We start from the raw sequence: 26,622 nt of genomic DNA, 5'->3' as shown, positions 1-26,622 counted from the left end.
AGGGGGCGTGTGGGGGTGTGTGTGAGGGGTGTGTGGGGGTGAGGGGGGTGTGGGGGTGTGTGTGAGGGGGTGGGGGGGTGGGGGGGTGAGGGGGGGTGTGAAGGGTGTGAGGGGGGTGGGGGGGGTGTGGGGGGGGTGACGGGGGGTGTGTGGGGGGGGTGAGGGGGTGTGGGGGGGGTGACGGGGGGTGTGTGGGGGGGGTGAGGGGGTGTGGGGGTGTGTGAGGGGGAGTGTGGGGGGGTGTGAGGGGGGGTTGAGGGGGGGTGTGAGGGGGGGTGGGGGTGTGGGGGGGTGTGAGGGGGGTGAGGGGGTGGGGGGGGTGAGGGGGGGGGTGAGGGGGGGTGGGGGGGGTGAGGGGGGGTGAGGGGGTGTGTGAGGGGGGGGTGAGGGGGTGGGGGGTGTGAGGGGGGTGTGAGGGGGATGTGAGGGGGGTGGGGGGGGTGGGGGGGGTGAGGGGGGGACGGTCCCGGACACCAGGACCGGACGTTCGATGTTTTATTTTTCTGATTTTTATTTTGTTTTCAGGTTTCTAATCAGGCGCCGAGCGGGCAGCCCCGGGGGGGAGGAAGCGGCCGCCGTCCCGAAAGGACCCGGCCGGGCCCTGACGTCACGGACGCAACAACATGGCGCAGACCAGGGTGACCCGCATCGTCCTGGCGGCGGCCCGGCGGCTGAGGGACGGCGGAGGGACGGGTCAGCGACCGGGGTCAGGGGGCGGACGGGGGTCAGCGACCGGGGGTTGGGGGGGTCAGGGGGTGGACGGGGTTGTGACCGGGGGGGGGGGGGTCAGGGGGTGGAGATGGATCAGTGACCGGGGGGGTTGGGGGGTCAGGGGGCGGACGGGGGTCAGTGAAGGGGGGGTTGGGGGGGTCAGGGGGTGGACGGGGGTCAGTGACCGGGGGTTGGGGGGGTCAGGGGGTGGACGGGGGTCAGTGACCGGGGGGTTGGGGGGTCAGGGGGCGGACGGGGGTCAGTGAAGGGGGGGTTGGGGGGGTCAGGGGGCGGATGGGGTTGTGACCGGGGGGGGGGGGGGTCAGGGGGCGGATGGGGGTCAGTGACCAGGGGGCGGGGGGAAGCGGTGACAGAGTCAGTGACAGAGTCATTCAGCAGGGAAACAGGCCCTTCGGCCCATCTGGTCCGTGCTGCCCACGGTCCCCGTGCACCTGGACCCCGAGGTCCCCCTAGTCTCCCACTCCCCGGGGCCCGGCCGTTCACCGTGCGAGTCCTGCCCTCGTTTGTCCCCCGAAAACACACCTCGCACTTTTCCCAATTAAACTCCGTTTGCTGTTCCCCAGCGGACCAGGATCCCTCGGGTGGTGCGGTCGGACAGCGTCTGTAGGGGAGGGACCGGACCGTGTCAGGTCGAGATCCCGCCCCAGGACCAGGCAGTGCTTCCATCTGTTTGGAGGGCTCCTGGAACTCAGTGGGTGGGAAACGTTGGGGGTTACGGGAGGTAAAAGGGTGGATCTGGGGCAGTTCCCGAGGTAACAGCTGAACATCGATGGTTTGCGTCTCCAGCTTTTGCCGACGTTCTGTTGCTGTTGTTCTTGTAGGGAGGGCAACTCTGCGGTTCCAGGGTGCAGCTTTCCTGAGGCACCACCAGAGATGTGTCCCCGACACCAGGTCCCTCTGGTACCCGTACAGCACGCAGTCAGCGCGGAGTCAGGAAGGGGAGACGCTGCATAACATCATCACTGACTCTGAGAATGTGGAAGGTGGGTCGAGCAAACTCCGACCCCGACGGCGACACTGCACCAGGTTTTCTGTTGTTTGAATAGCGTGTGTGACACAGACTGGCCTTTCAGCCTGTACCACACTGGAAACACTCCCCCTGCTCTCTCCCCAGAGCTGTGCAGTTCCCCCTTGGGTACTTACCTGCTTCCAGCTCCCCACACCTGCTGTACAGAGAGGGTGGCAGCAGCAGTGCCCACCCCAGCATTGAATGAGAACTTGGGTGTCACGTGTTTCTGTTCTGCCCAGTCCGCATGCCCGCTGATTGCACATTGGAAAACCTGTTTACATCAGGGAGTGAGACATCTTGCCTTTGGGAACGTAGAACAGTACTGCACAGGATCAGGTCCTTTGGACCACTGTGTCTGCACTGACCAACCAATCCCCTCTGCCTGCATGTGGTCACATCCCTCCATTCCCTGCACATTCATGTGTCTGTCTAACAGCCTCTTAAGCACCACTATTGTATCTGCTTCCACCACCCCTGGCAGCCTGTTCCAGACACCCACCACTCTGTGTGTAAAAACAAACTTACCCTGCACATCTCCTTTAAGCTCCCCCCCCCCAACTAAACCTATGCCCTCTAGTGTTTGTCGTTTCTACCCTGGGAAAGACACTGACTACCCCATCTCAGCCTCTCGTACGTTTACATACTTCTATTGGTCTTTGATGCTCCAGAGCAAACAACCCAAGTTTGTCCGACCTCTCTTGGTGACTGCTGGGCAGGATCCTTTTTTTGGCTAATCTCACTTCCCGACTCTACATCTACCCCCCCTCCCCCATCCTCCTTTAGTTACAGAGACTAAAACAAGGCAGTGCTGCAGATATGGTCTCCTCAAAGCCCTGAACAACTTCAGCAAAACTTCATTCCTCTTGAATCATTTGGGACGGTGAACCTACCATCCACCTGAACCAGTTGCTTTAGCTGCAAGTGAACGTTGTCTTTCATCAGCCAGAGTGTCGGTCTCTCTGGACGCTGATGGTTTCCTACCATTTTTAAAAAAAGATTTATTCTTAAAGATCTTTTAAAAAAAGATCTTTCATTTCCCTTCCATTACAGTCCATCAGACACCACTCTCTCTGTTCACATCTCCGCTGCAGACTCTTCTCACAGCTCACTCTCCTGTCTGTCTGATTCCCTTTGGACCCCTCCCCCAGCTCTTTTCTTTTTAATCATCTTCAATCTGTGTGCCTGGTTACTGGCCACCCCTCTGCCTGTTTTAACAAGACCCCCTTGTAGTTTTCGGCGGTTACCGATTCTCTCCTTGACCTCCTCTGTGGAAGGGGAAGTGTCCCAGTTCCTCGGTCCTTCTGCTAGTTGTTCATGTCGATCTGTTTGAACTTCTGGTTCCCTCCTTGTCCTTTCACAGGATCTTTTTCCAACCATGAATTTCAGGCTGAGACGAGAAAGCTCCTGGATATTGTGGCACGCTCCTTGTACTCCGAGAAGGAGGTAAGAACTGAGAGCCTCCCTTGTTCTCTGCGATTACAGGAGCAGCAGGTGGAACTTTGCTGGTTTTCTTGCTGCCGATTCAGTTGTTGCTGATCAGGTCACTGCCTCAACCTGAACGAGTCTTTATCCCGTTGACGAACCCAGGTGTTCATTCGGGAGCTGATATCCAACGGAAGCGATGCCCTCGAGAAGCTCCGTCACAGACTGGTGAGCAGTGCACAGGAGCACAGACCACTGGAGATCCACCTCCAGAGTAATGCTGAGAAGGGAACTCTAACCATTCAGGTGAGGACAGTCTCAGCATTGTATTATGTCAGGCCCTCGTAGAGCGATACAGCCCAGACACAGACCCTTCGGCCCATCGAGTCCGTGCTATATTAACCCTGTTCTTTATTCTCCCCACGTTCCCGTCGACTCCCCCAGATCATATCATACCCTCCCCTACATACAACTCCCCTAGATCATACCCTCCCCTACATACAACTCCCCTAGATCATACCCTCCCCTACATACAACTCCCCCAGATCATATCATACCCTCCCCTACATACAACTCCCCCAGATCATACCCTCCCCTACATACAACTCCCCCAGATCATATCATACCCTCTCCTACATACAACTCCCCCAGATCATACCTTCCCCTACATACAACTCCCCCAGATCATACCTTCCCCTACATACAACTCCCCCAGATCATATCATACCCTCCCCTACATACAACTCCCCCAGATCATATCATACCCTCCCCTACATACAACTCCCCCAGATCATACCCTCCCCTACATACAAGGGGCAAGTTACAGCGGCAAATTAACCTACCAAACCGCACGTCTTTGGGATGTGGGAACCGGAGCACCCGGGGAAAACCCACACAGTCACAGAGAGAATGTTCAAACTGCAGGCAGACAGTGCCTGAGGTCAGGATTGAACCCGGGTCTCCGGAGCTGTGAGGTAGCAGCCCTACCTGTGCGCCGCCCACCAAGGCACCCAGTCTGAGGGGATGTGTTGACCTTGGAGGGGACGGAGAAGGATACCAGGCCTGGTTTAATGAGGACAGTTCCGTTTGGGAAGCTCCTCGTTGCTGTTGGGTGTCCACAGGTGGTGGTGTCGGTGTCAGTGAGAGCTCACAAGCGGTGGGCTGACCGCAGGGTTGGTCTCTCCCCCTCCCCTGTCCGTGCTCCTGCCCCGCGAGGTGGGGTGTCGGCTTGGCTGTGGAGGTCGTCGGTGCAGAGCTCGTCCCTCCACCCTTGCTGGGAGCCGCTCACCCTGGCACCGAGTCACTGCGGCTGTAAGTCCTGGTGGCCAGTGGTGGGGGACAGTCAGCAGCGGTGGTACAGCTCTGCAATGGGTGGGCACCGACCCCCTGCTCACGCCCCATGGCCAGGCCTCTCCCTTCGACGTGAACAACGTGATTACGGAGTATCCGGCGGTTGAGAGCAGTGGTTTCCCCTGGTGAATTTGCCCTCCCTCGGTGGGCCCTCTGCTGACACCCGGTCTGAACGTTGCTGTTAACATGTCACCCACCCTCACAGGACACGGGCATCGGCATGACCAGGGAAGAGCTCATTCAGAATCTGGGAACTATCGCACACTCCGGATCGAAGGTAGGGGAACTGGAGGGTGTTAACTTTTCTTTATCTCATACAAGCCACATGTATCCCCATCGTCCTCTCCCTCTGTCTGTTCTCAAAGGGTGGCCTGTTGTCCCACAGACACCACCAACCCCATCTGGTCCAATAGCCCAGAAGGCCAATATTTACAATTCAGTCCTGGGGGGAGGGTCTCTTTAAAATGAAGCAGAAACTGCCAGAAACACTCAGCAGGTCGGGCAGCATCTGCGGAGAGAGGAGGAGTGGAAGTTCACATCCGTGACCCTTTGTCAGAATGTGACACGTTACCTGTTTCTCTCCACGCAGCCACTGCCTGCCCTGCTGAGTGGTCTGCATTTCCTTTTACTGATGTCACTCGTTGCGACTGCCCCCCCCCTCCCATGGTGTCACCTGTCCGACCTTCCTCGGGACAGTGAGTGAGGAACGCCCCTCACTCCCTCCATCCCAGGGCGGGGACGTTGAAGGCTGTGGAGCAAGTCCTCCTGCTCGAAGCATCTCCCCAAGAGGTGCCAGCATTCGAACGCCTGGTGGGTGATGCCAAACCCCCGGGGGTGGGGGCGATCTGTGCTGATCGGACCGCCCAGTGAGAACGGATTGATTTGAGTGGTCCTGTGTCCGGAGAATAAAACACAACGTTCTTAGAGAGCTTGTCAGAGTGGATTCCGAGCACCACTCCCCCAGCGATGGTCTCGGGACGAGGAGTTGGCCACTTGGGACGTCTTCACTCAGGACCTCACTGCACAGGGTTGTGGGTGCTCAGTCAGCCAGGGTGTGGGGATCGGGGGGGTGGTGGGAGGAAATTCAGCTGTGACCTTGTTGAGTGCAGGGTGGGCTCAGGGAGAGTGTCCTGACCCCGGGAATGGAGGGACCATCCTGGCGGGGTGAGCAGCCCCATTGTTCAGATCGGGGACCCTCTGAACACTGGAGGTAGATTCTCCAGCTTCTTCCCAAGGGGGATGGAGTGACTACTGGAGGGAGAACTCTGTGGAGGTGTGGGGTGGAGGGCGAGGGGCCGAGCGGGCTCCTCTGGTGCTCCGGACGGGAGGATCCCAGCGGCTGTGCCGGTCCGCGTGGCAAGAGCTGTGAGTGAGTTTGCTCAGTCTCCTGTCACTTCACTAAAGGTCCTTTGTGTCCGGGTTGAGCGCAGGTCTTCCTGGAGGCACTGCAGAACCAGGCGGAGAGTGGTTCTGGGATCATCGGGCAGTTCGGGGTTGGATTCTACTCGGTGTTCATGGTGGCAGACAGAGTGGAGGTGTACACACAGGCAGCAGAGCGCGGCAGCCCTGCGTATCGGTGGGCCTCGGATGGGTGAGGAATCTGTCCTGGTGTAGCTCTGGTGGGCAGCAAGTCCGTGGCTCGTGCCCATCGCCGGGCATGGTAGCGGTGGGACACCGTGAACCACCGTAGATCGTGCTGAGTGGGAGTGGCAGCCCCGACCGAGAGATGCAGCACTGACACAGGCCTTTCAGCCCATCGAGTCTGTACCCACCATCAACCACCCACCTACACATCCAATGCTGATCCCATTTTCCTTCCACCCCCCCCCCCCACCTCTCTCCCCCCCCCCCTTACCCACACACTGGGGGACAATTTACAGCAGCCAATTAACCCACCTTCCCATAAGATATAAGATAAGATTTCTTCATTAGTCACATGTACATTGAAACTCACAGTGAAATGCATCTTTTGCGTCGAGTGTTCTGGGGGCAGCCCACAAGTGTCGCCACGCTTCCGGCGCCAATGTAGCATGCCCACAACTTCCTAACCCGTACGTCCTTGGAATGTGGGAGGAAACCGGAGCATCCGGAGGAAACCCACACAGACATGGGGAGAACGTACAAACTCCTTACAGACAGCGGCGGGAATTGAACCCGGTCGCTGGCACTATAAAGCGTTACGCTAACCACTACACCACCGTATAGGAGCCATTGAGCCCATCAGGTCTGCTCCGCCATTCAATCATGGCTGTTTTTTTTTCAACCCCATCTTCCTGCCTTTGTCCCCGTGACCCTGCACCCCTTTACCGATCAAATTACCCGCACGCCTTTGGGATGTGGGAGGAAACTGGAGCACCCGGGGGAACCCACGTGGCCACAGGGAGAACGTGCTAACTCCACACAGACAGCAGCAGAAGTCGGGATCGAACCCAGGTCTCTGGAGCTGTGAGGCAGCAGCACTACCCGCTATGCCAGTCTGCTGCCTGTAGTAGAGGATGTGGAGAGTGGCCGGTGATTGGTATCGGAGGTGGTGGGGGGGTCTATTGAAAGAGGAGGTTTGGTGAGGTGAGTGTGGGAGGGGTTGGGTGTGTTGGGGATGTTTGGGGAGGAGAGGGGGCAGTGAAGCCACACGACTGACCCCTTGGCCTCTCTGCCCCCAGCTCCGGGATGTTTGAAGTGGCCCAAGCCTCGGGAGTGAAGCCAGGAACCAAGATCGTAATCCACCTGAAGGAGGGTTGCAAGGAGTTTGCAACCGAAGATCGGGTTAAAGGTGAGAGGTGAACAGGTACCCTAATGGTCAAAGTGACGTATGCGAGTCGCGCTGACGGGTACCTGTGAACTATTCCTGACCCCCACTTGTCCCTCCTGCTGGTCCATGCTCGGAACCAGCAAACACAACCCGTCCGTCCCAGGAAGGTTCAGGGGTGACCCAGCCGAAACTGTCCGCTGGATTCAAACATTCAGCCCAGGGGCTACAAGGCTAAATGTGGCTCAGGTCCCTGGGTGTGATCACAGCACTGCCCAACATCTGGACAACTGGTTTATCCAAAGAGCTGGGCAGATGTGTGGGGGGGGTGGAACTGCATCGTGAGTGTGAGTCTGGGCCTGAGCAGAGTGACCTGTCTCACTGGGAGCAGCGCACGGTCTGAAGCAGCTGGTGAACAGGGTTAATTCTTTGCAAGTTAGAGGCACGGCTGTGTTTAACACTTCACTGTATGGAGCTGGGGGCCAGGTCTACATCCTGGTTTAACTCTGCACTGTCCCTGGGTTAGAGCTGGTAGCTGGTTTAATGAGCTGGTGACCAGCTTAACTCTGCACTATCCCTGGGTTAGAGCTGGTGACTGGTTTAACGAGCTGGTGACCAGGTTAACTCTACTACTGGTTTATTTTTCAGAGGTGGTGAACAAGTACAGTAACTTTGTCAGTTTTCCGATCTACCTGAACGGGCACCGACTGAACACTCTGCAGGTGGGTCGAAGGATCAGTCTCTGCTGAGCTGTTTCGGGGTGAGCTGTAGCCGTTGCACTGGGTTTATTGTTGGGCTGAGTACGAGGCGGAATGATCAGTGGGCAGCTCTGCCGAAAGCGTTAGTTACCCCATGGCTGGGTGGGAGAAGCTGACGAGTTGGTGCCGGTGAGGTTTGGGGCTGAGCAAGTGCCTGAGCAATCCCAACAGGAAGGTGCATTGGGTGAGCTGGGGGTGTTATTGTGGAGCTCGCTGCATCGCATCAGGCTGACCGAGGACTGATTAGTTTTACACGGTGTCTCTGTGCTTCAGGCTCTCTGGATGATGGACCCGAAGGAGATCAGCGAGTGGCAACATGATGAATTCTACCGCTACGTTGCAAAGGCTTACGACAAACCACGTTACGTGCTGCATTACCGGACGGACGCCCCCCTCAACATCCGCAGCATCTTCTATGTGCCAGACATGGTGGGTTGTCTGGGGCCCGACCAGCGGGTGACTGGGCAGTGATTGCCTTTGCTCTGCTGCTGCGTTGAGCGGTCGTGGGCGGGGAAACGTGTCCTTGTTCAGTTTCAGTAGAACAGCAAGCTTGTATCTGCACTGCATGGTTCAAGCAGAGGGGCTCAGGTCATTGGGGTGTGGGGAGGGGTGCATTCACCCACAGGGCAGGGAGGGAGGGGTCAGGCTGTGCAGGGGGTGAATGGAGGCTCAGGGGACCAGGTGTGAAGCAGGGAACTTTCATGGAGGTTTTCTGTCCCTGTTCAGAAGCCGAGCATGTTCGACGTGAGCAGGGAGCTGGGCTCCAGCGTGGCACTGTACAGCCGGAAGGTGCTGATCCAAACGAAAGCCAGTGACATCCTACCCAAGTGGCTCCGCTTCCTCCGCGGTGAGTCTCAAGCTGGTGCCGCGGTCGGTCAGTCTGCAACCAATGCTGCCAAACAGGAACTATGTGGGCAGTTCCGATCCCAGTGCCTCTTCCTCTCCATCCCTACTGAGAAAAGAAAGCTCACCAGAGCCTCTAGTTCCTCAGGAGGCTAAAGAAATTTGGCACGTCCCCCTTGACACTCACCAACTTTTACCGATGCACCATAGAAAGCATCCTATCTGGGTATATCACGGCTTGGTACAGCAACTGCTCTGCCCAGGACCGCAAGAAACTGCAGAGAGTTGTGGACACAGCCCAGCACATCACGGACACCAGCCTCCCCTCCGTGGATTCTGTCTACACTTCCCGCTGCCTCGGTAAAGCAGCCAACATAATCAAAGACCCCACCCACCCCGGACATTCTCTCTTCTCCCCCCTCCCAGCATGCATAAGATACAAAAGCCTGAAAGCACGAACCACCAGGCTCAGGGACAGCTTCTACCCCGCTGTTATAAGACTATTGAACGGTTCCCTAGTACGACAAGATGGACTCTTGACCTCACAATCTGCCTCGTTATGACCTTGCACCTTATTGTCTGCCTGCACTGCACTTTCTCTGTAACTGTGACACTTTATTCTGCATTCCGTATTGTTTTACCTTGTACTACCTCAGTGCACTGTGTAATGGAGTGAATGGTATGCAAGACAAGTTTGTCACTGTACCTCGGTACAAGTGTTTATCCAGAATCCTGTTTATTCTGCCTTAAAAATCTTCAGCAACCCTGCATCCACTGTCCAGTGAGGGGTCACACCTCGCTAAGTGAAGAACTGTCACCTCACCTGTCTCAAACAGGCGACCTGTTGTTTTTAAACAGTGACCCCAGTCGCAGGTTCTCCCATGAGGGGAGACCTCCTCAGGATCTTGTGTGTTTCAATCAAGACCCCTCTCAGTGGATGTGTCTGTGTGGACTTTAGCAAGGCCTTTGTCAAGGTCCCTCACGGCAGGCTGGTCTGGAAGGTTCGATCGCATGGGATCCAGGGGGAGATGGTGGATTGGCCCAGTGGCAGGAAGCAGAGGGTGATGGTTGAGGGTTGTTTCTCAGACTGGAGGCTTGTGTCAGTGGTGTGCCACAGGGGTCAGCGCTGGGACCTTTGTTGTTTTTAATTTATATAAACAATTTGGATGTGACTGCACAAGGCACGGTTTGCGGATGATACTAAAGTAGGTGGTGTAGACAGTGTAGAAGGTTATGAAAAATTACAGTGAGATCGTGATCAGCTGGGTCTGTGGGCTGAGGATCGGCAAATGGCTTTCAATCCAGATAAATGGGAGGGATTGCATTTTGGAAGATCAAACCAGGGTAGGGCTTGTACAGTGAATGGCGGGGCCCTGGGGAGTGTTGTGGAACAGAGTGACCTAGGACTGCAAGTACATAGTTTGCAGAAAGCAGCGTCACAGGTAGACAGAGCAGTGAAGAAGGTGTTTGGCACACTGGCCTTCATCAGTCAGGGCACTGAGTACGGGAGTTGGGAAGTTATGTTGCAGATATATAAGACATGGGTGAGGCTACACGTGGAGTGCTGTGGACAGTTCTGGTCGCCCTGTTATAGGAAAGATGTTATTAAGCTACAAAGTGCTGAAAAGATTTACCAGGATGTTGCCTGGACTTGGGGGCCTGAGTTACAAGCAGAGGTGGTGTAGACTAGGACTTTATTCCCTGAGACATAGGAGACTGAGAGGTGACCTGATAGAGGTGTATAAGATCATGAGGGGCATAGACAGGGTGAAAGCACACAGTCTTTTCCCCAGGGAGGGGGTGCTAAAAGCAAGAGGGCAGAGGTTTAAGATCAGAGGCGAGGGGTTTAAAAGGCACATCAGGGGCAGCTTCTTCACACAAAGGGTGGTGCGTATTTGGAATGAGCTGCCAGAAATAGGGGTTGAGGTGGGCACATCAGCAACATTTAAAAGCCATCGAGATAAGTCCATGGATAGGAGAGGTTTAGAGGGCTCTGGGCCAAACGTGGGCAGATGGGACCAACTCGCTGGGCAACATAGTCGGCATGAACCAGTTGGGCCAGAGGGCCTGTTTCCATGCTGTATGGCTCTGACTACAACACTCTTCCAAACACTGGTCATACAATCCTAATCTGTCCAAACTTCCCTTATAAAACATCCACCCGTTCCACATACTAATCCAATAAACCTCTGAATTGCTTCTAATGGATTAAGAACCTTTTGTAAAATAGGGTTAATATCACGCCCAGGTGAGGTGATGCCCTATATAACACGTGTACCCTCTGACGTTTGTATTCAGAGCCCCCAGTAATAAGCAGTAACATTCTGTGGGCTTTTGTAATCACTCGCTCTACCTCGTGTGAACCAAGCACTCGACCCCCCAGATCCCTCTGATCTCAGAGCTCTGCTCTCTCTCACCATTTACATAACATGCTTTTGACAGTTTTCCACATTATTCTCCATTTACTGGATGGTTGCCCACTCACTCAACCTATCGATATCCCCCTGTAGCCGCCTCCTGTTCCCTTCATGGCCTACTCTCCCACCTTGGTCCCTCCTCAGCCTTGGAGACTGAGTGCCGCTGGCTGTTGTAACACAAGTGTGACGGAGCATGGGTTCCAGACAGGTTTATGTCTCATGGAAAGGTTCTGGAAGTTGCCCTGCCCCAGAACTGGAATCTTCCAACCACCCCCAAAGCACCCAGAGCCCTAAGCAGGTCAGAAGGCTGCTCACGAGTTCCCTCCCCTCAGCTTCACCTTCTCCTGTATTACTTTAATAATCCTGGCCCCTGACAGGAGTTACCGAGTCCCAAACCAACACCGACTGCAGGTACTGACCTCTCCCTTTGCTCAGTGTTATTTATTCCTCAACTGTAGTATCGGTGTTTCTCACACAACTTCCTCTTGTGGAGTGGGCAGGCACGGCAGTGTAGCAGTTAGTGTAACGCTATTACAGCGCCAGCGACCCAGGTTCAATTCCGGCTGCTGTCTGTAAGGAGTTTGTACGTTCCCCCCGTGTCTGCGTGGGTTTCCTCCGGGTGCTCCGGTTTCCTCCCACATTCCAAAGACGTACGGGTTAGGAAGTTGTGGGCGTGCTATGTTGGTGCCGGAAGCGTGGTGACACTTGCGGGCTGCCCCCAGAACACTCTAGGCAAAAGCTGCATTTCACTGTACATGTGACTAATAAAGAAATCTTTGGTGCAGGTGTTGTTGACAGTGAGGACATCCCTCTGAACCTCAGCAGAGAGCTGCTTCAGGAGAGCTCGCTCATCAGGTACGTGGGTCAGAGCTGGGCAGGTGGAGGTGCCCGACCCCTCGGCGAGATTCCTGCAGTTGTTCACTCCAGGTGGCAGCCGTTACTTTGTGAGGTTGTGAAGTGCCACAGGTCATCCTGTTCCAGGGTCCTGGCGTGGGAGCCGAGCTGGTGGGGTGGGGTGACGGAGATCCGTGGGTAAGGGGCCGAGGGTCTGGGTGAAGGTGCAGGGATCCAGGTGAGGGGACTGCTCCCAGATCACCCAGTCCTGCCAACAGAGCCCAGGACCTCAGCTGTTGTCCACAGCCCCCTGTCACTACCCCCCACTGGGATCAGCCATCCCATTGCCCCTCCCTGCCCAGGACACTGGCCACTGGCCCTGCAGTGGGTGCCTTCGGTGGATCTCCTGGGCTCAGGTCCTGTACTCCCTGGCTCCATGTGTCTCACCAGCTGTGTTTCCCTCGGCAGGAAGCTCAGGGATGTTCTGCAGCAACGAGTCATCAAATTCTTCCTGGACCAAGGCAAGAAGGAGCCGGAGAAGTTCCTCAAGTTCTACGAGGATTACGGGTTGTTCATCCGCGAGGGGATTGTGACAACAGCTGAGCAGGACGTGAAGGTCTCCGTTTGATTCCAGCGAAGGAGTAACTGACGTTCTTGGGTTAATTTTGTACGGGACAAGGGTGTGAACTCTTTCTGACACTGGGACTGTTTCCAGTGGAGCAGAGGTGGCTCTGGTGATTCCAGAGGGTTTCTGTATCATGAAGGGTTTGGATGGCGGAGTGGGGAGAAGTTCTTCCCTCTGGTTGGTGAGGGAGGTAGGGGAATGTTATGTTTGAAGGGGATGGTTGAAGCAGTGACCAAGACATTCTTTAGAGAAAATTTAACTAAATGTTTGAAGCAGAAGCCACTGGCTGTGGGGAGAGAGTGTCAACAGCTACAGCGAAGAGCTGACCTGCTTACAGTGGCAGGGTGACTTCTTTCTGTGCTCCAGGGGTCTCCGTGACCTCCAGGGGCTGTTGGATCTGATCTGTGCCCTGGCACCTGAGAATGCCAGCTCATATATCATTGGGTCCTCCCAGGGACCATTCATGGGGATGTTACTGGATGGGCTGGGACTGTTTTTCCTGGAGTGAAGGAGGCTGAGGGGTGACCTTATGGAGGTTTATAAAATCATGAGGGGCACAGATAAAGTGGATGGTCACAGTCATTTCCCCAGGGTAGGGGAGCCTAAAGCTGGAGGGCACAGGTTGAAGCTGATGGGGGAAAGATTTAAGTAAAGGATGCAGGAGTCTGGAGCATAAGACCAACTGCTGGAGGAGCTGGGTGGGTTGAGCTCAGATCTGTGAACTGGGCAAAGCCCGGGGGCTGAAGCTGGAATCTCCGTCCAGCTGTCCCACTCGTGTGTCCTGCAGCCTTGCCAGTTTAGCCAGAGGCTGTTGACTGACTCTCGTTCCTGCTCGAGGTGGGGCCACTGCTTCTAACTGGCGCCTGGTTCGTTTCAGGAGGATATCGGAAAGCTGCTGCGGTTCGAATCGTCGGCGCTGCCGGCTGGTCAGGTGACCAGTCTGGCCGAGTACGGCAGCCGGATGAAAGCGGGCAGCCGGAATATTTATTACCTCTGTGCCCCCACCCGTCAGCTGGCCCAGCACTCGCCGTACTTCGAGGCCATGAAGAAGAAGGAAATGGAGGTGAGGAGGAGGGAGGGAGGGAGCAGAGCTGGGACCGGTTCTCGTTCCTGCCCACTGCACCCACACCTTCCCTGACTGCTGCCGGTTTATTAAATGAGTCAACTTCGGGATTCTGTGTACGGGGCGTGTCGGTAATTGGCCCAACCAGAGTGATGGACCCTTGCTGCACGTCCTGGAGATATACAAAATTGTGAGGGGTATGGATAGGTGAATGCATGCAGGCTTTTCCCCCTCAGGTTAGGTGAGACTAGAACTAGAGGTCATGGGTTTAGGGTGAAAGGTGAAATATACAAGGTTAATCTGAGGGGAACTACTTCACTCAGAGGGTGGTGCGAGTGTGGGACGAGCTGCCAGCGGAAGTGATGGATGTGGGTTCAATGGTAACATTTAAGAGAAGTTTGGATAGGTACGTGGATGGAGGGGTTTGGAGGGATGTGGTCCAGGTGCAGGTAGATGGAACTCGGCAGAAGATCAGGTCGGCATGGACTGGATGGGCCAAAGGGCCTGTTTCTGTCTCTATGACTCCTCAGGCCCCCACTCACTCTCCCTCCTTGACCCGTACCCTCCACCAGCCGTGCAGCAAGCAAGCTCTCTGCACCGTGGTCAGAGATGTGGCCTCTGCTGTTGCCTGACACCACCCCAGCCCGTTCACCGAGACACACTGTGGTCTGTGTGGCTCAGCTCCTTGGCTGCAGTCGTCCATGACCCAGACGGAAGAGTCGACCTGCTTTACCCTGAGTGGGTCGCCCCAGGACACTGCGTGGCGTGCAGCGGGTTTAACCCGATCCTTGCTCTGCTCTACCTGTGCCAGGTCCTGTTCTGCTACGACCAGTTTGATGAGCTGACTCTGCTGCACCTGCGGGAGTTTGACAAGAAGAAGCTGATCTCCGTGGAGACCGACATCGTGGTGGATCACTACAAGGAGGAGCAGTACGAGGGCAGCAAGCCAGGTACGGTGCCTGATGAGGGCTCGGAGCGGCACACACTGGCCCCTGGTGCTTGTCTGGAGGTCTGGCTGCTGATGACTGTCCTGGGCCAGCGTGTGAGTCCCACTCGTGAACCTGCAGGATTCTTGCTGCAGAGGGAGTACAGTGAAGACTGACAGCCCAGTTCCAGGGGCTGGTCTGTCCGATGAGGGCACTGAGCAGATCTTCCTGTAATTTCTGTAGTTTAGAAGAAAGAAAGGTGACCTCACTGAGACGTTCAGAATGATACAGGACATGGATTCAGTGCAGTTAAAGCTGTGATCTCATTGTATGGTGGGACGGACCCTAAGGGTCAAGTGGCTGACCCTGATCCTGCTCCTACTGTACACTGCGTTCTTCAGCTGTCTGTCACTCTCCTCAGTGTGTGTTACTGACTTTACATGTTCACAGCTGTGTGCCTGTGAGTGTCACGTTGTGTGGGTGTGTACATAGTGCCACACTGGTCTGGAGAAGGTTGTCCCTTGCCCAAGGCACAGTGGGCGACTGTTGTCGGCCGGTAACGCCATCCCTGCTGGTGGATCTGACTGAGAATCGCTTCTCCTTTCAGCAGCCGAGCGTCTGTCCGATGCCGAGGCTGAGGGTCTTGTGGCCTGGATGAAGAATGGTCTTGGAGAGCGGGTGGCAAACATCAAGGTAACAAGTTGTTGAGTGGTCATTGAAAGCGGTGGGACTGGCCCTGTGGCACAGCACGTCCATGCTGGCATCAAACATCTATCCCTACCCATCCTGCTCACAGCCTTCAATGTCATTGCCTTTGGTCTCATCTAAGTACTTCTGAAATAGTCACAGAGCAATACAGCACGGACACAGGCCCTTCGGCCCAACCAGTCCATGCCGACCATGGTGCCCACCCAGCTCATCCCAATCTCCTGCGTTCGGCCCATATCCCTCCAAGCCCCGCCCCTCCATGTCCCTATCCAAGTGCTTCTTAAATGATACTGTTGTACCTGCCTCACCCACTTCCTCTGGCAGCTCGTTCCACACACTCACCACCCTCTGCGTGAAAAAGTTGCCCCTCAGGTCCCTTTTAAATCTTTCCCCTCTCACCCTAAACCTATGCCCCCTGGTTTTGTGGACTCCTCTACCCTGGGCAAAAGTCTGTTACCGTCCACATTATCTATGCCTCTCATAATTTTAAACACTTCTCTAAGGTTGACCGTCATTCTCCTACGTTCCAAGGAACAAAGACCCAGCCAGTCCCCCAGGCAGTGCAATCCTGATGCCAACCCCCCTCTGGTGAAAAGGTTCTTCCTCGGATCCCCGCTGAATCCCCTCCCCGTATTTTCTACCAATGACCTCTGGTCACAGAGCCCTCTGCGAAAGGGAGAGGTCTCTGACTGCACACTCTGTTTATTGCCCTCTTTGTACCTCTGTTGGATCCCCCCCCCCCCACCCGCCCTAGACTTCTCCACTCCGAATAAATCAAACTCGCACCATTCGCTATTCCCACGTAGCTCAAATAAAAGCATGAGCTCTGCTTCTCCTTCCACAGATGCTGCCTGATCCTCTGAGTCTTTCCAGCATTTTCTGTTTCTATATCAGATTTCCGGTATCTGCAGTGTTTTATCTTCCCCTCACACGGAAACGCTCCATCCCCGGCTCCCTCCTGGTGAATCTCCCCGGCACCCTCTCCAAGGCAGTCTCGTCCATCCTGCAGTGAGTGACCAGGACTGCACGCAGTGCCCCAGACCCGAACTCCCCTGCTCTTACTCTGAGCCCCACATAATGACGGCAGCTTTCCTCGTGCCTTCTTTCCCACCTGTGCTGCTGCCCTTGAGGGATTCTTGGACTTGCTCCCTCAGTTTGTCAGTGTTTCTGACAGTCTGACCCTCACTGTGTATATCCTTGTCTTATTCGAAGTCAATCACCTCACATTTTTCAGGATTAAATGCCGGCTGCCATTTCTCAGCACATCACTGTTGTCCATAAGCAAGGAATGCTCTTCTCACCATGAGTAACATCACCAAACTTCATGACGTTTACAAATGTAATCACACTCCCTGTATTCACATTCACCTTGTTCTATAACGATCAGCACGAGTCCTAGCCCCGGTTCCTGTGGTGCCCACAGGCTTCTGATTGCAAAACCCACCTTCCTCAGCAGGAGAGGGTGGCCCGTTCTCGAATCACCTCAGTGTAGTGGTCGACACATCACGTCACTCACACACTGCGGCAGTTCCCACTGCTCTGTTGCTCAGGCACGTGTATCCGTGCTAAAGCTTAACCGTTTAAAAACGGGAAATGTTGGTAGAACTCAGCCAGTCAGGCAGCATCTGTGGAGAAAGAAACCAGTAAACGTCTTGGGTCAGGGACCCCTGCTCAGAAACCCTGACTAGTTTCCCTCTCCACAGACGCTGCTTGACCAGCTGAGTATTTCCAGCGTTCCTGCCGTGTTTCGGATCTCACTGTCTGCAGTTTTATTTGTTCTTTAACCGTTTCAAATGATGTCGGGCGTTTCTAATGAGGGAAATAGCTGGGACCGGGTGTTAGATACGGGGGGGGGGGCAGCACTGTTTCTAACACTGTGTGTTTTGGTGGGGGAGGGGGGTGTTTCCGTGTGTTGGGGGGAGGGGGGTGTTTTTGGGGGGTGGGGGTGGGGGCAGCACCACAGTTGCCGGCCCCCTGCCCGATCGAGGCTCCACCAACCCATTCTCTGTTTCCCCCCGCCCGGTCTCTGCAGCTGACGCCGCGCCTGGACACACACCCGGCCATGGTCACCGTGCTGGAGATGGGGGCAGCTCGTCACTTTCTGCGCACGCAGCAGCTCGCCAAGTCCAGCGAGGAACGAGCACAGATCCTGCAGCCCACGCTGGAGATCAACAGCAGGTGAGGCCGTGGCCACCGGTCAGCGCGACTCCTGCGCTCTGTGTGTGTGTGTGTGTGTGTGTGTGTGTGTGTGTGTGTGCGCGCGCGCACGCGCGCGCCTGTGCCTGTGTGTGTGTATGTGTGGGCGCGTGCGCCTGTGTTTGTGTGTATGCGCACGCCTGTATCTGTGCGCCTGTGCACCTGTGTCTGTGTGTGTGTATGTGTGGGCGCGTGCGCCTGTGTTTGTGTGTATGCGCACGCCTGTATCTGTGCGCCTGTGCACCTGTGTCTGTGTGTCTGTGCGCCTGTGTGTGTGTGTGTGTGTGTCTGTCTGTGTGTGCGCGCCTGTCTGTGTACTGTCAAAGCACGGTCAGAGGGTGCTCGCAATAGAGACCCACTCGCCCTTCCCCCTCCTCTCCCCCCTTCCGCCCCTCACTCCCCCCTTCCCTCCCTCCCTCCTGGTTGTGGTTCCATTTGCCTGTTGAGCAGTGGAGGGTGTGACCCAGTTACACCCGGTGCTCCCCGGTGTTGTCAGTCAGCAGGCAGTGGTACCGTGAACAATCACCGCGTGGCCTGTGAATCACTGTGTCTGTGCTCACTGCCGGGCGTGTCTCACACTGCCGGGTGTGTCTCACACTGCCGGGTGTGTCCCATCCCAGCGAGTGGCAGGTGGGAAGGTGCCTGCCGGATGCTGAGGGAGGGGCCCCGGGGCAGCGGCTGGGGGTCCCGGTCCACGTCAATGTCTCCCATGTTGGGAGCTGCTGAGCCCCGCTGGCTGTGTGACCACCAGGAGAACTTTTCCCAGCTCAGCACAGATCGGATCTGCTCACAGGACAGAGAGCCCAGCCGGGGGCTGCAGTGTTTCAGAGACCGGCGGTTTCTGATTGACAGAGAAAAGCCCCTCCCCTTCTACAGTCACACGGGCCACGGTTGCTTGGTGATCCGTGGGCATTTATTGGGCTGCCGACTTCTCTCTTTCAGCCACATCCTGATTAAGAAGCTGAATGAACTACGGGACAGGAACCCGGAGCTGGCTCGCCTGCTGCTCGACCAGGTGAGGCGTCCGTTACCTGTGCCAGGGCGGTGCTGTGGATGTCTCGGCCCAGAGAGCTGAGATTGCCGGGGTAGGGTCTGACCCGCGGGGCAGCGAGCTTCAGGGGTCCAGCGGCAGGTGTGGGGGCTGTGGGTGTGCAGAGCTGTATGTTCACTGAGGGTCCTGCTACCCCACAGTCACTGCTGGAGAGCTGATCTCCGTGACCCAGGACTGGAACCGGTCTCGTCCCGAGTGGAACCTGAGCTTCCTGCTGCATTTATTTATGGTGTCCAAAGCTGACCTCGAGCCGAGGGTAACACAGCAGCAGGAGTGTACGGTGTGTGCTGTGCCCCATTGACCCACCATGGCGGCCCGTGGGACCCCAGCGTTTGTCCATCGGGTGTTGACGGGTCCGGAGAAATGAACGGTCCAGTCAGGAGTGGCAGAGCCTGAGTGACAGATGTCCTCCTGACCAATCGGAGGGAGCTTGAGGATTCTTGAAGCACCATCGGGCCCCCATCGAGACATCGGCAGGTTGGAAGGGAGAGGGAGAGTCAGTGGAGATGGGACTGTGTGTGTGGTGAAGGGGGCAGCAGGTGTGTGGCGGGGCAGTGATGGAGAGGCCGAGGGGGCAACAGATGATGAGGGGCAGCAAAGCCAGAGAAAGGACGTGGGTTCTTCATCCACCCGTGGGGGTGGACGCAGCCCGAGATGTTGGCTCTCAGTGTCCGCCCTTAATTTTCTAAGTGTGGGACGGAGGAGACCATGCCCAGACTTGACACGGGGACGGCGCGGTGGGGCAGAGCTGCTGCCTCACGGCACCAGCGACCTGGGTTTGATTATGACCTTGGGCGCTTAGCATCTAAAGTCTTAAGAGGCTTGGACGGAACGTGGCAGAGGTATGGAGGATGGCCCAAAGGAATGGTTGTCCCTTCCCCTCGGGAATGTGGCAGGGAGCTGCTGTGGACTGGAGTCGCTGCTGTGAGTCAGGGGATCGGGATCGATAGCTACTTCATTGATCAGAGAATTCAGGGCTTTGTAGAACTGGCACAGAAGGAGCCAGCGCAGGTCAGCTGCGATCATAATGAATGGTGGGGCAGGACTGACTCCGGCTCCTGTTGTTTTCTTTGTGTTCCTGAGAGAGCAAGATTCCAAATGGCAGATGGAGTTTAATCCAGACAAGTGTGAGGTGTTGCATTTTGAGAGGTCAAACCAGTGTAGGACTTGTACTGTGAATGGTCGGGCACTAGGGAGCGTAATGGGACACAGGGACCTAGGCGTACAAGTGCATTGTTTGTTGAACGTGGCGTCACAGGTAGACAGGGTGGTGAAAAAGTCATTTAACACGCTGGCCTTCATCAGTCAGGTCACTGAGTGCAGGAGTTGGGACAATATGTTGCAGTTGTATAAGTCGTTGGTGAGGCTGCACTTGGAGCACTGGGTACAGACATGGTTAAACTGGAAAGAGCGCAGAAAAGATTTACGAGGATGTTGCCGGGATCAGAGGGCCTGAGTTACAGGGAGAGGTCGGCCAGGCTGGGTCTTTATTCCCTGGAATGTAGGGGAATGAGGGGCGACCTCATAGAAATGTTTAAAATTATGAGAGGCATAGATAAGGTGGACAGTAACAGTCTTTTCCCCAGGGTAGGGCAGTCCAGAACTAGGTTTAGGGTGAGAGGGGAAAGATTTAAAAGGGACCTGAGGGGCAACTTTTTCACGCAGAGGGTGGTGAGGATATGGAACGAGCTGCCAGAGGAAGTGGGTGAGGCAGGTACAACAGTATCATGTAAGAAGCACTTGGATAGGTACACGGAGGGGCAGGTCTTGGAGGGACATGGACCGAACGCAGGAAATTGGGACCAGCTGGGTGGGCACTGTGGTCAGCATGGACTGGTTGGGCCGAAGGGCCTGTATCTGTGCTGTATTGCTCTGTGACTAAAAATGCAAGAGGACATTATAAAGTGGATGGCAGGGCCCTCAGGAGCACTGGTGTTACAGCAAGTCCACAGCTCCCTGGAAGTGGCAACACAAGTGGATGGGGGGCGGGGGGAGGTGAGGAAGGCGTACGGCGTGCTTGCCTTCATCGGTCGGGACATTGAGTACAAGAGTCAGGAAGTCACGTTGCAGCTAAATAAAACTTTGGTTAGGCCGCACGTGGAGCACTGTGTGCAGTTCTGGTCGCCCCGTCACAGGAAGGGTGTGGAGACTGCGGAGGGGGTGCAGAAGAGGTTCACCAGGGTGCTGCCTGGATCAGAGGGTTTGAGTTATAAGGAGAGGTTGGACACACTTGGGTTGTTTTCTCTGGAGCGTCAGAGGCTGAGGGGAGAGCTGATGGAGGTTTATAACTGGTGTCGATGGGTTAGGTGGAGCCCGTTTCTCAGGGTGGGAATGTCACATTCTAGAGGGCATAGGTTTGAGGTGAAGGGGGAAAGTTCAAAGGGGATGTGCGGGGCAAGTTTTTTTTACACAGAGTGGTGGGTGCCTGGAACGGGCTGCCAGGGGAGGGGGTGAAGGCAGATACAACAGCAACATTTAAGAGGCATTTGGACAGACACATGAAGAGGCCGGGAGTGGAGGGATATGGACCTCCAGTTCAGACGGGATCAGTTTAGGATGTCATTGTGGTCGGCACAGACATGGTGGGCGGAAGGGCCTGTTCCTGTGCTCCACTGTGTCCTGGAGGAACCTCCCGTCACCGGGCGTTGCTTGACACTGACGTGCCAGCCTGCGTTATGACCTCAAGTATCTAGAGCGGCCCTTCTCCAATCTGGGCGTTGCATTTATTTTCCTGGAGAAGGTGCTGGTGAGCAGCTGCCTTGAACCGCTGGATGTTGCCCTGGTCTGTATGCAGACAGACATGGGCTGCTTTATCAGCTACAATGCCCCAGTAGATACTGAACCCACAGCGTGGGGGCTCTGAGATGGAGTGGGGGGGTCGGACTGCAGAAGCAGTGTGGATTGGTGAGCTGGCTGGGGGCTCCATCCCAAACTTTGCAGTGTCACAGCTCCTCATGCTGGAGACCCAGCCCTGGGTGAGATGTGCAGCCCCAACCTGCCAGCAGTGCAGCTCTTATTGCAACACACGCTTAGCGGGTCGGGCAGCATCTGTGGAGGGAAATGGACAGTCGATGTTTTGGGTCGAGACCCTTCATCTGGCTCTTAGAGTCATAGAATTATACAGCAAGGAAACAGGCTCTTCGGCCCAACTGGTCCATGCTGACCAGGATGCCCCATCCAATCTAGTCCCATTTGCCAGTGTTTGGCCCATGACCTTCAAACCTTTCCAATCCGTGTACCTGTCCAACTGGATTTTAAAAGTTGTTATCGTACCTGCCTCAACCACTTCCTCTGGCAGCTCATTCCACACACCCACCACCTTTTGCATTAAAAAAAAGTTGCCCCTCAAGTTCCTCTTAACTCTTTCCCCTCTCACCTTAAACCTGTGCCCTCTAGTTCCTGTTACCCGAACCCCAGGAAAAAGACTGAGTGCGTTTACCCTATCTATGCCCCTCATGATTTTATCCACCTCTATAAGATCACCTCTCAGCCTCCTTCTCTCCAAGGAATAAAGTCCTTGCCTGTCCAACCTCTCTCTATAACTCAGTTGGTATTGGTTTATTTCACTTGTACCGAGGTACAGTGAAAAACTTGTCTTGCATACCGATCGTACAGGTCAATTCATTACACAGTGCAGTTACATTGAGTTAGTACAGAGTGCATCGATGTAGTACAGGTAAAAACAATAACAGTACAGAGTAAAGTGTCACAGCTACAGAGAAAGTGCAGTGCAATAAGGTGCAAGGTCACAACAAGGTAGATCGTGAGGTCAGAGTCCATCTTATTGTATAAGGGAACCGTTCAATAGTCTTATCACAATGGGGTAGAAGCTGTCCTTAAGTCTGGTGGTACGTGCCCTCAGGCTCCTGTATCTTCTACCCGATGGAAGAGGAGAGAAGAGAGAATGTCCCGGGTGGGTGGGGTCTTTGATTATGCTGGCTGCTTCACCAAGGCAGCAAGAGGTAAAGACAGAGTCCAAGGAGGGGAGGCTGGTGTCCGTGATGTGCTGGGCTGTGTCCACAACTCTCTGCAGCTTCTTGCGGTCCTGGGCAGAGCAATCCCACAAGACCTGGCAGCATCCTTATAAATCTTTCCAGTTTAATAACATCATATTACACTAGTGCCTTTTCTTTAGTTTGCTTCCAGGATGAGTCTGTTACTTTGAGCAGCAGCTCGGGGACTGCCCTGGCACCTTTGGTTTGCAGAAAGCGGTGGGATTGGGTGTGCTGGGGGCGTGGACTTGCTTGGATTTGGTGCTGCGGAGGCTGCTGCAGTGCTGCCCTCCGCCACAGGATGGCGGCAGTGAGCTGTCTGAAGTGGCTCGGCACTGCCCCTGCTGGCGGTGGTCGGCACTGCAGCGACTGCAGGAGCCCAGGAAATGGCTGATTCAGGTTCAGATGTCAGATGCACCAGGCTGCAGTTGTGCATATGGACCGGTGAGGCCAGCGGGTGTGGTCAAAGCCCGGAGGAGAGGCAGTGCTGGGAGGGGTAATGGGCAGGCCCCTGTGCTGTGTTCCCTCGATAACTGGCCCAGCCGTGTCAGGGATTCGCAGCCTGTCTGATGTCCTGGGTGAGAAGTGCAGCGAGACTGAGGCCATCGTGCTCCTACTGGCAGACCCTACACCTCACAGCCCACTTCCTTCCAAAAATCCCTCATTCTTGAGCAATCAGCCAGCTCCAAAGATACTTATGGCATTGGTTTTCATACCAGTCTGGGTGGAACGTTCCAGATCGAACATGGAGCAGCTCAGCACAGGAACAGGCCCTTTGGCCACCATGTCTGTGCCAGTCCGAACTGATCTCACCGGCCGGTACATAGAGTCGGTCACACGGCACGGAAACAGGCCATTCGGCCCAACTCGTCCATGCCGACTGTGTCGCCCAGTGAGCTGGTCCCATCTGCCCGCATTTGGCCCAGAGCCCTCTAAACCTCTCCTATCCATGGACTTATCTAGACGGCTGTTAAACGTTGCTAATGTGCCCACCTCAACCACTATTTCTGGCAGCTCATTCCAAATACACACCACCCTTTGTGTGAAGAAGCTGCCCCTGATGTCCCTTTTAAATCTCTCGCCTCTGACCTTAAACCGATGCCCTCTTGTTTTTAGCACCCCCTCCCTGGGGAAAAGACTGTGTGCTTTCACCCTGTCTATGCCCCTCATGATCTTATACACCTCTGTCAGGTCTCCCCTCAATCTCCTACATTCCAGGGAATAAAGTCCTAGTCTACACAACTTCTCCCTGTAACTCAGGCCCCCAAGTCCAGGCGACAACCTGCTATGTCTTTGCACTCTTTCTAGTTGTAATAACATCCTTCCTATAACAGGGCGACCAGAACTGTCCACAATACTCCCCAGTGCGGCTTCACCGATGTCTTCTGCAACTGCAACATAACTTCCCAACTCCTACACTCAGTGCCCTGACTGATGGAGGCCAGCATGCCAAACACCTTCACCACCCTGTCTACCTGTGACGTTGCTTTCTACAAACTATGTACTTGCACTCCTAGGTCACTCTGTTACACAACGCTTCCCAGGGCCCTGCCATTCACTGTACAAGTCCTACCCTGGTTTGATCTCCCAAAATGCAATCCCTCCCATTTATCTGGATTGAAGCCATTTGCCAGTCCTCAGCCCACAGACCCAGCTGATCAAGATCCCCCTGTAATTTTTCATAACTTTCTACACTGTCTACACCACCACCTATTTTAGCATCATCCACAAACTTACTAACCGTGCCTTGTACATTCACACCCAAATTGTTTATGTAAATTACAAACAACAAAGGTCCCAGCGATGACCCCTGTGGCACACCACTGACACAAGCCTCCAGTCCGAGAAACAACCCTTGACCATCACCCTCTGCTTCCTACAACTGGGCCAATCATGAATCCAATCCACCATCTCCCCCTGAATCCCATGCGATCGAACCTTCCAGACTAGCCTGCCAGGAGGGACCTTGTCAAAGGCCTTGTTAAAGTCCATATAGACAACATCCACCGCCCTGCCCTCATCTACCCTCTTGGTTACCTCCTTGAAGAACTCCAAGAGATTTGTCAGACACGACTTCCCACGTGCACAGTTCTGATTCAGACCCTGTCCCTCCAGATGTTGGTTGATCCTGTGCGTTGGGTCATCTATATGGTCTCTCTGCCCTATTCCCTGCCCGTTCATCTGCCTGTCTTGATGCTGCTTAATCATTGCTGTCAAATTGGCTTCCACCACCTCCCCTGGCAGCTTGTTCCAGGCACCCACAACTCTCTGTGTAAAAACAAAAGCTTGCCTCACCTCATCTTTAACCTTTCCCCCTTCCCCTTAAACCTTGCCCTCCAGTATTTGACATTTCCACCCTGGGAAGAAGACTGACTGTCGACACCTCTCGTCATTTTATAAACCTCTATCAGGTCCCCCCTCAGCCTCTGGTGCTTCAGGGAAAACAACCCAAGTCTGCCCAGCCTCTCCTTGTACTAAGCAGGTTGACAGATCTTGACAAATTGGTTCCACTTGAATCAGATGGGCAGTAATCTGACAAGATCACCACCACGATGGCTGGGTCTTTCTGTTTCCACTTTCCATGGGTGATTTTGTGCTTTAGGGACTGGGGGTGTTCGTATTCCAGGTGTGTGGGGTGGAAGGAACGGGCACTCGTGGTCCGTACCCACATCTCTCAGACATCGCGGTGTCCCTCCACCTCCTGAGTACTGGTTGCTGGCCTCACTGGCACACACACTGCTGGAGTTTAAGCTACAGAGGGTGCAGAAGAATTCACAAGGATGTGGCTGGGATTGGACACCTTGAGTTACAAGGAGAGGTTGGACAGATGGGACCGTTTCCCCTGGAGATTTATAAAATTAAGAGGGGCAGAGCTAGGGTAGATAATCACAGTCTTTTCCCCAAGGTAGGGGAGTCTAAAACTGGAGGGCATAGGTTTAAGGTGCGAGGGGAAAGGGGATGTAAATGGCAAGTTTTCCACACACAGGCTACATCACGAGGTGGCAGGGAGGAGGTACAAGACCCACAGTCAGCGATTCAGGAACAGCTTCTTCCCCTCCGCCATCAGATCTCTGAACGGTCCACGAACCCATGAACACCGCCTCGTTATTCATTCTGTAATTTATAGTAATTCTTATGTCTTTGCACTGTACAGCTGCCGCAGAACGACACATCTCATGCCATACAAGTCAGTGGTAATAAACCTGATTCTGATCCCTTTCAGATTTACGACAACGCCATGATTGCCGCTGGACTGAACGATGATCCCCGCCCGATGATCGGGCGGCTCAACGAGCTGCTGAGCAAAAGCCTGGAACACAGCTAGGGGTGGGGAGGGGAGGGGAGAGAGCGCAGTGACGCACTGGGGAGAGAGACAGAGCCGTCAGGGACTTGGAATAAAGGTTATTGGTAAAGGAACCAGAGCTGGAGAAAGATCTGAAAGAGAATCTGCAGGGTTTTGTAGAGCCGGATGGGGTCTCGTTGTTCTAGTACAGAGCTTCGACGGGCTGAATGTGCTGTAACCGTTTGGTGCTTGTGTTCCCAGAAAGAAGCGGAGAGATGGTACAAGATGAGATGTTCTGTGGGGAGGCACTGTTTAAAAATAAAACGTGTTGGCTGGTTTGTGTACCGGGTTCTGGAGTGTGCTGGCAGTGGGAGGGCGTCGACGATCCGGCAGTCTGTGCGTTGCTCCCAGCTCTCAACGTCGCCGAACTTTACAAGTAGAATCTCACAGGTTATCACAGTCTTCTGACACTCGTCAGGAACTCGAGCAGCTCCAGTGTTACAGCTGTGGTGTCTTTGCTGTGATTCAATCTCATTGTACCAGGCACCAGCTGACTTATCGTCACCCTCTCCCTGCCTGCCCCTCCCTCCCCCCCCCCCCCCCCCCCCCCCCAGATCTTCCACTGATTGGGGCAGAGGTGCCTGACGGGGGGGAGGGGGTGATGTCG

At 55.1% G+C, this 26,622-nt stretch overlaps 1 protein-coding gene across 2 annotated transcripts; it reads left to right on the top strand.

The window, feature by feature from the left end:
• The first annotated feature begins 577 nt into the window (after positions 1-577).
• On the top strand, positions 578-26,299 carry trap1 (TNF receptor-associated protein 1). 2 transcript variants are annotated; one of them, XM_052021172.1, is made up of 18 exons: positions 578-693; positions 1,554-1,715; positions 3,102-3,184; positions 3,329-3,469; positions 4,719-4,790; positions 5,944-6,104; positions 7,174-7,283; positions 7,908-7,981; positions 8,291-8,446; positions 8,744-8,864; positions 12,063-12,132; positions 12,580-12,727; positions 13,614-13,799; positions 14,611-14,749; positions 15,336-15,418; positions 17,466-17,611; positions 18,572-18,644; positions 25,896-26,299. In XM_052021172.1, exons 1-18 carry the CDS (start codon positions 624-626, stop codon positions 25,995-25,997), a joined length of 2,097 nt encoding a protein of 698 aa, XP_051877132.1. In that variant the 5' UTR covers positions 578-623; the 3' UTR covers positions 25,998-26,299. The 2 variants fall into 2 exon arrangements, with proteins under 2 accessions (XP_051877132.1, XP_051877131.1); XM_052021171.1 differs by having other exon boundaries at positions 15,333-15,418.
• The last annotated feature ends 323 nt before the right edge of the window (positions 26,300-26,622 follow it).

This window comes from Pristis pectinata, chromosome 8 (assembly GCF_009764475.1).
Source record: "Pristis pectinata isolate sPriPec2 chromosome 8, sPriPec2.1.pri, whole genome shotgun sequence".
NCBI lineage: Eukaryota > Metazoa > Chordata > Chondrichthyes > Rhinopristiformes > Pristidae > Pristis > Pristis pectinata.
The sequence above is the reverse complement of the archived record's forward strand: the minus strand, read 5'-3'. Positions and strand labels throughout refer to the sequence as shown.

Excerpts from the sequence above, each read along its gene's own strand:
- trap1 (XM_052021171.1), top strand. The coding sequence starts at position 624 with ATGGCGCAGACCAGGGTGACCCGCATCGTCCTGGCGGCGGCCCGGCGG. Across the intron at positions 6,105-7,173 it reads TATCGGTGGGCCTCGGATGG|CTCCGGGATGTTTGAAGTGG; the intron begins GTGAGGAATCTG and ends CTCTGCCCCCAG. Across the intron at positions 13,800-14,610 it reads TGAAGAAGAAGGAAATGGAG|GTCCTGTTCTGCTACGACCA; the intron begins GTGAGGAGGAGG and ends TACCTGTGCCAG.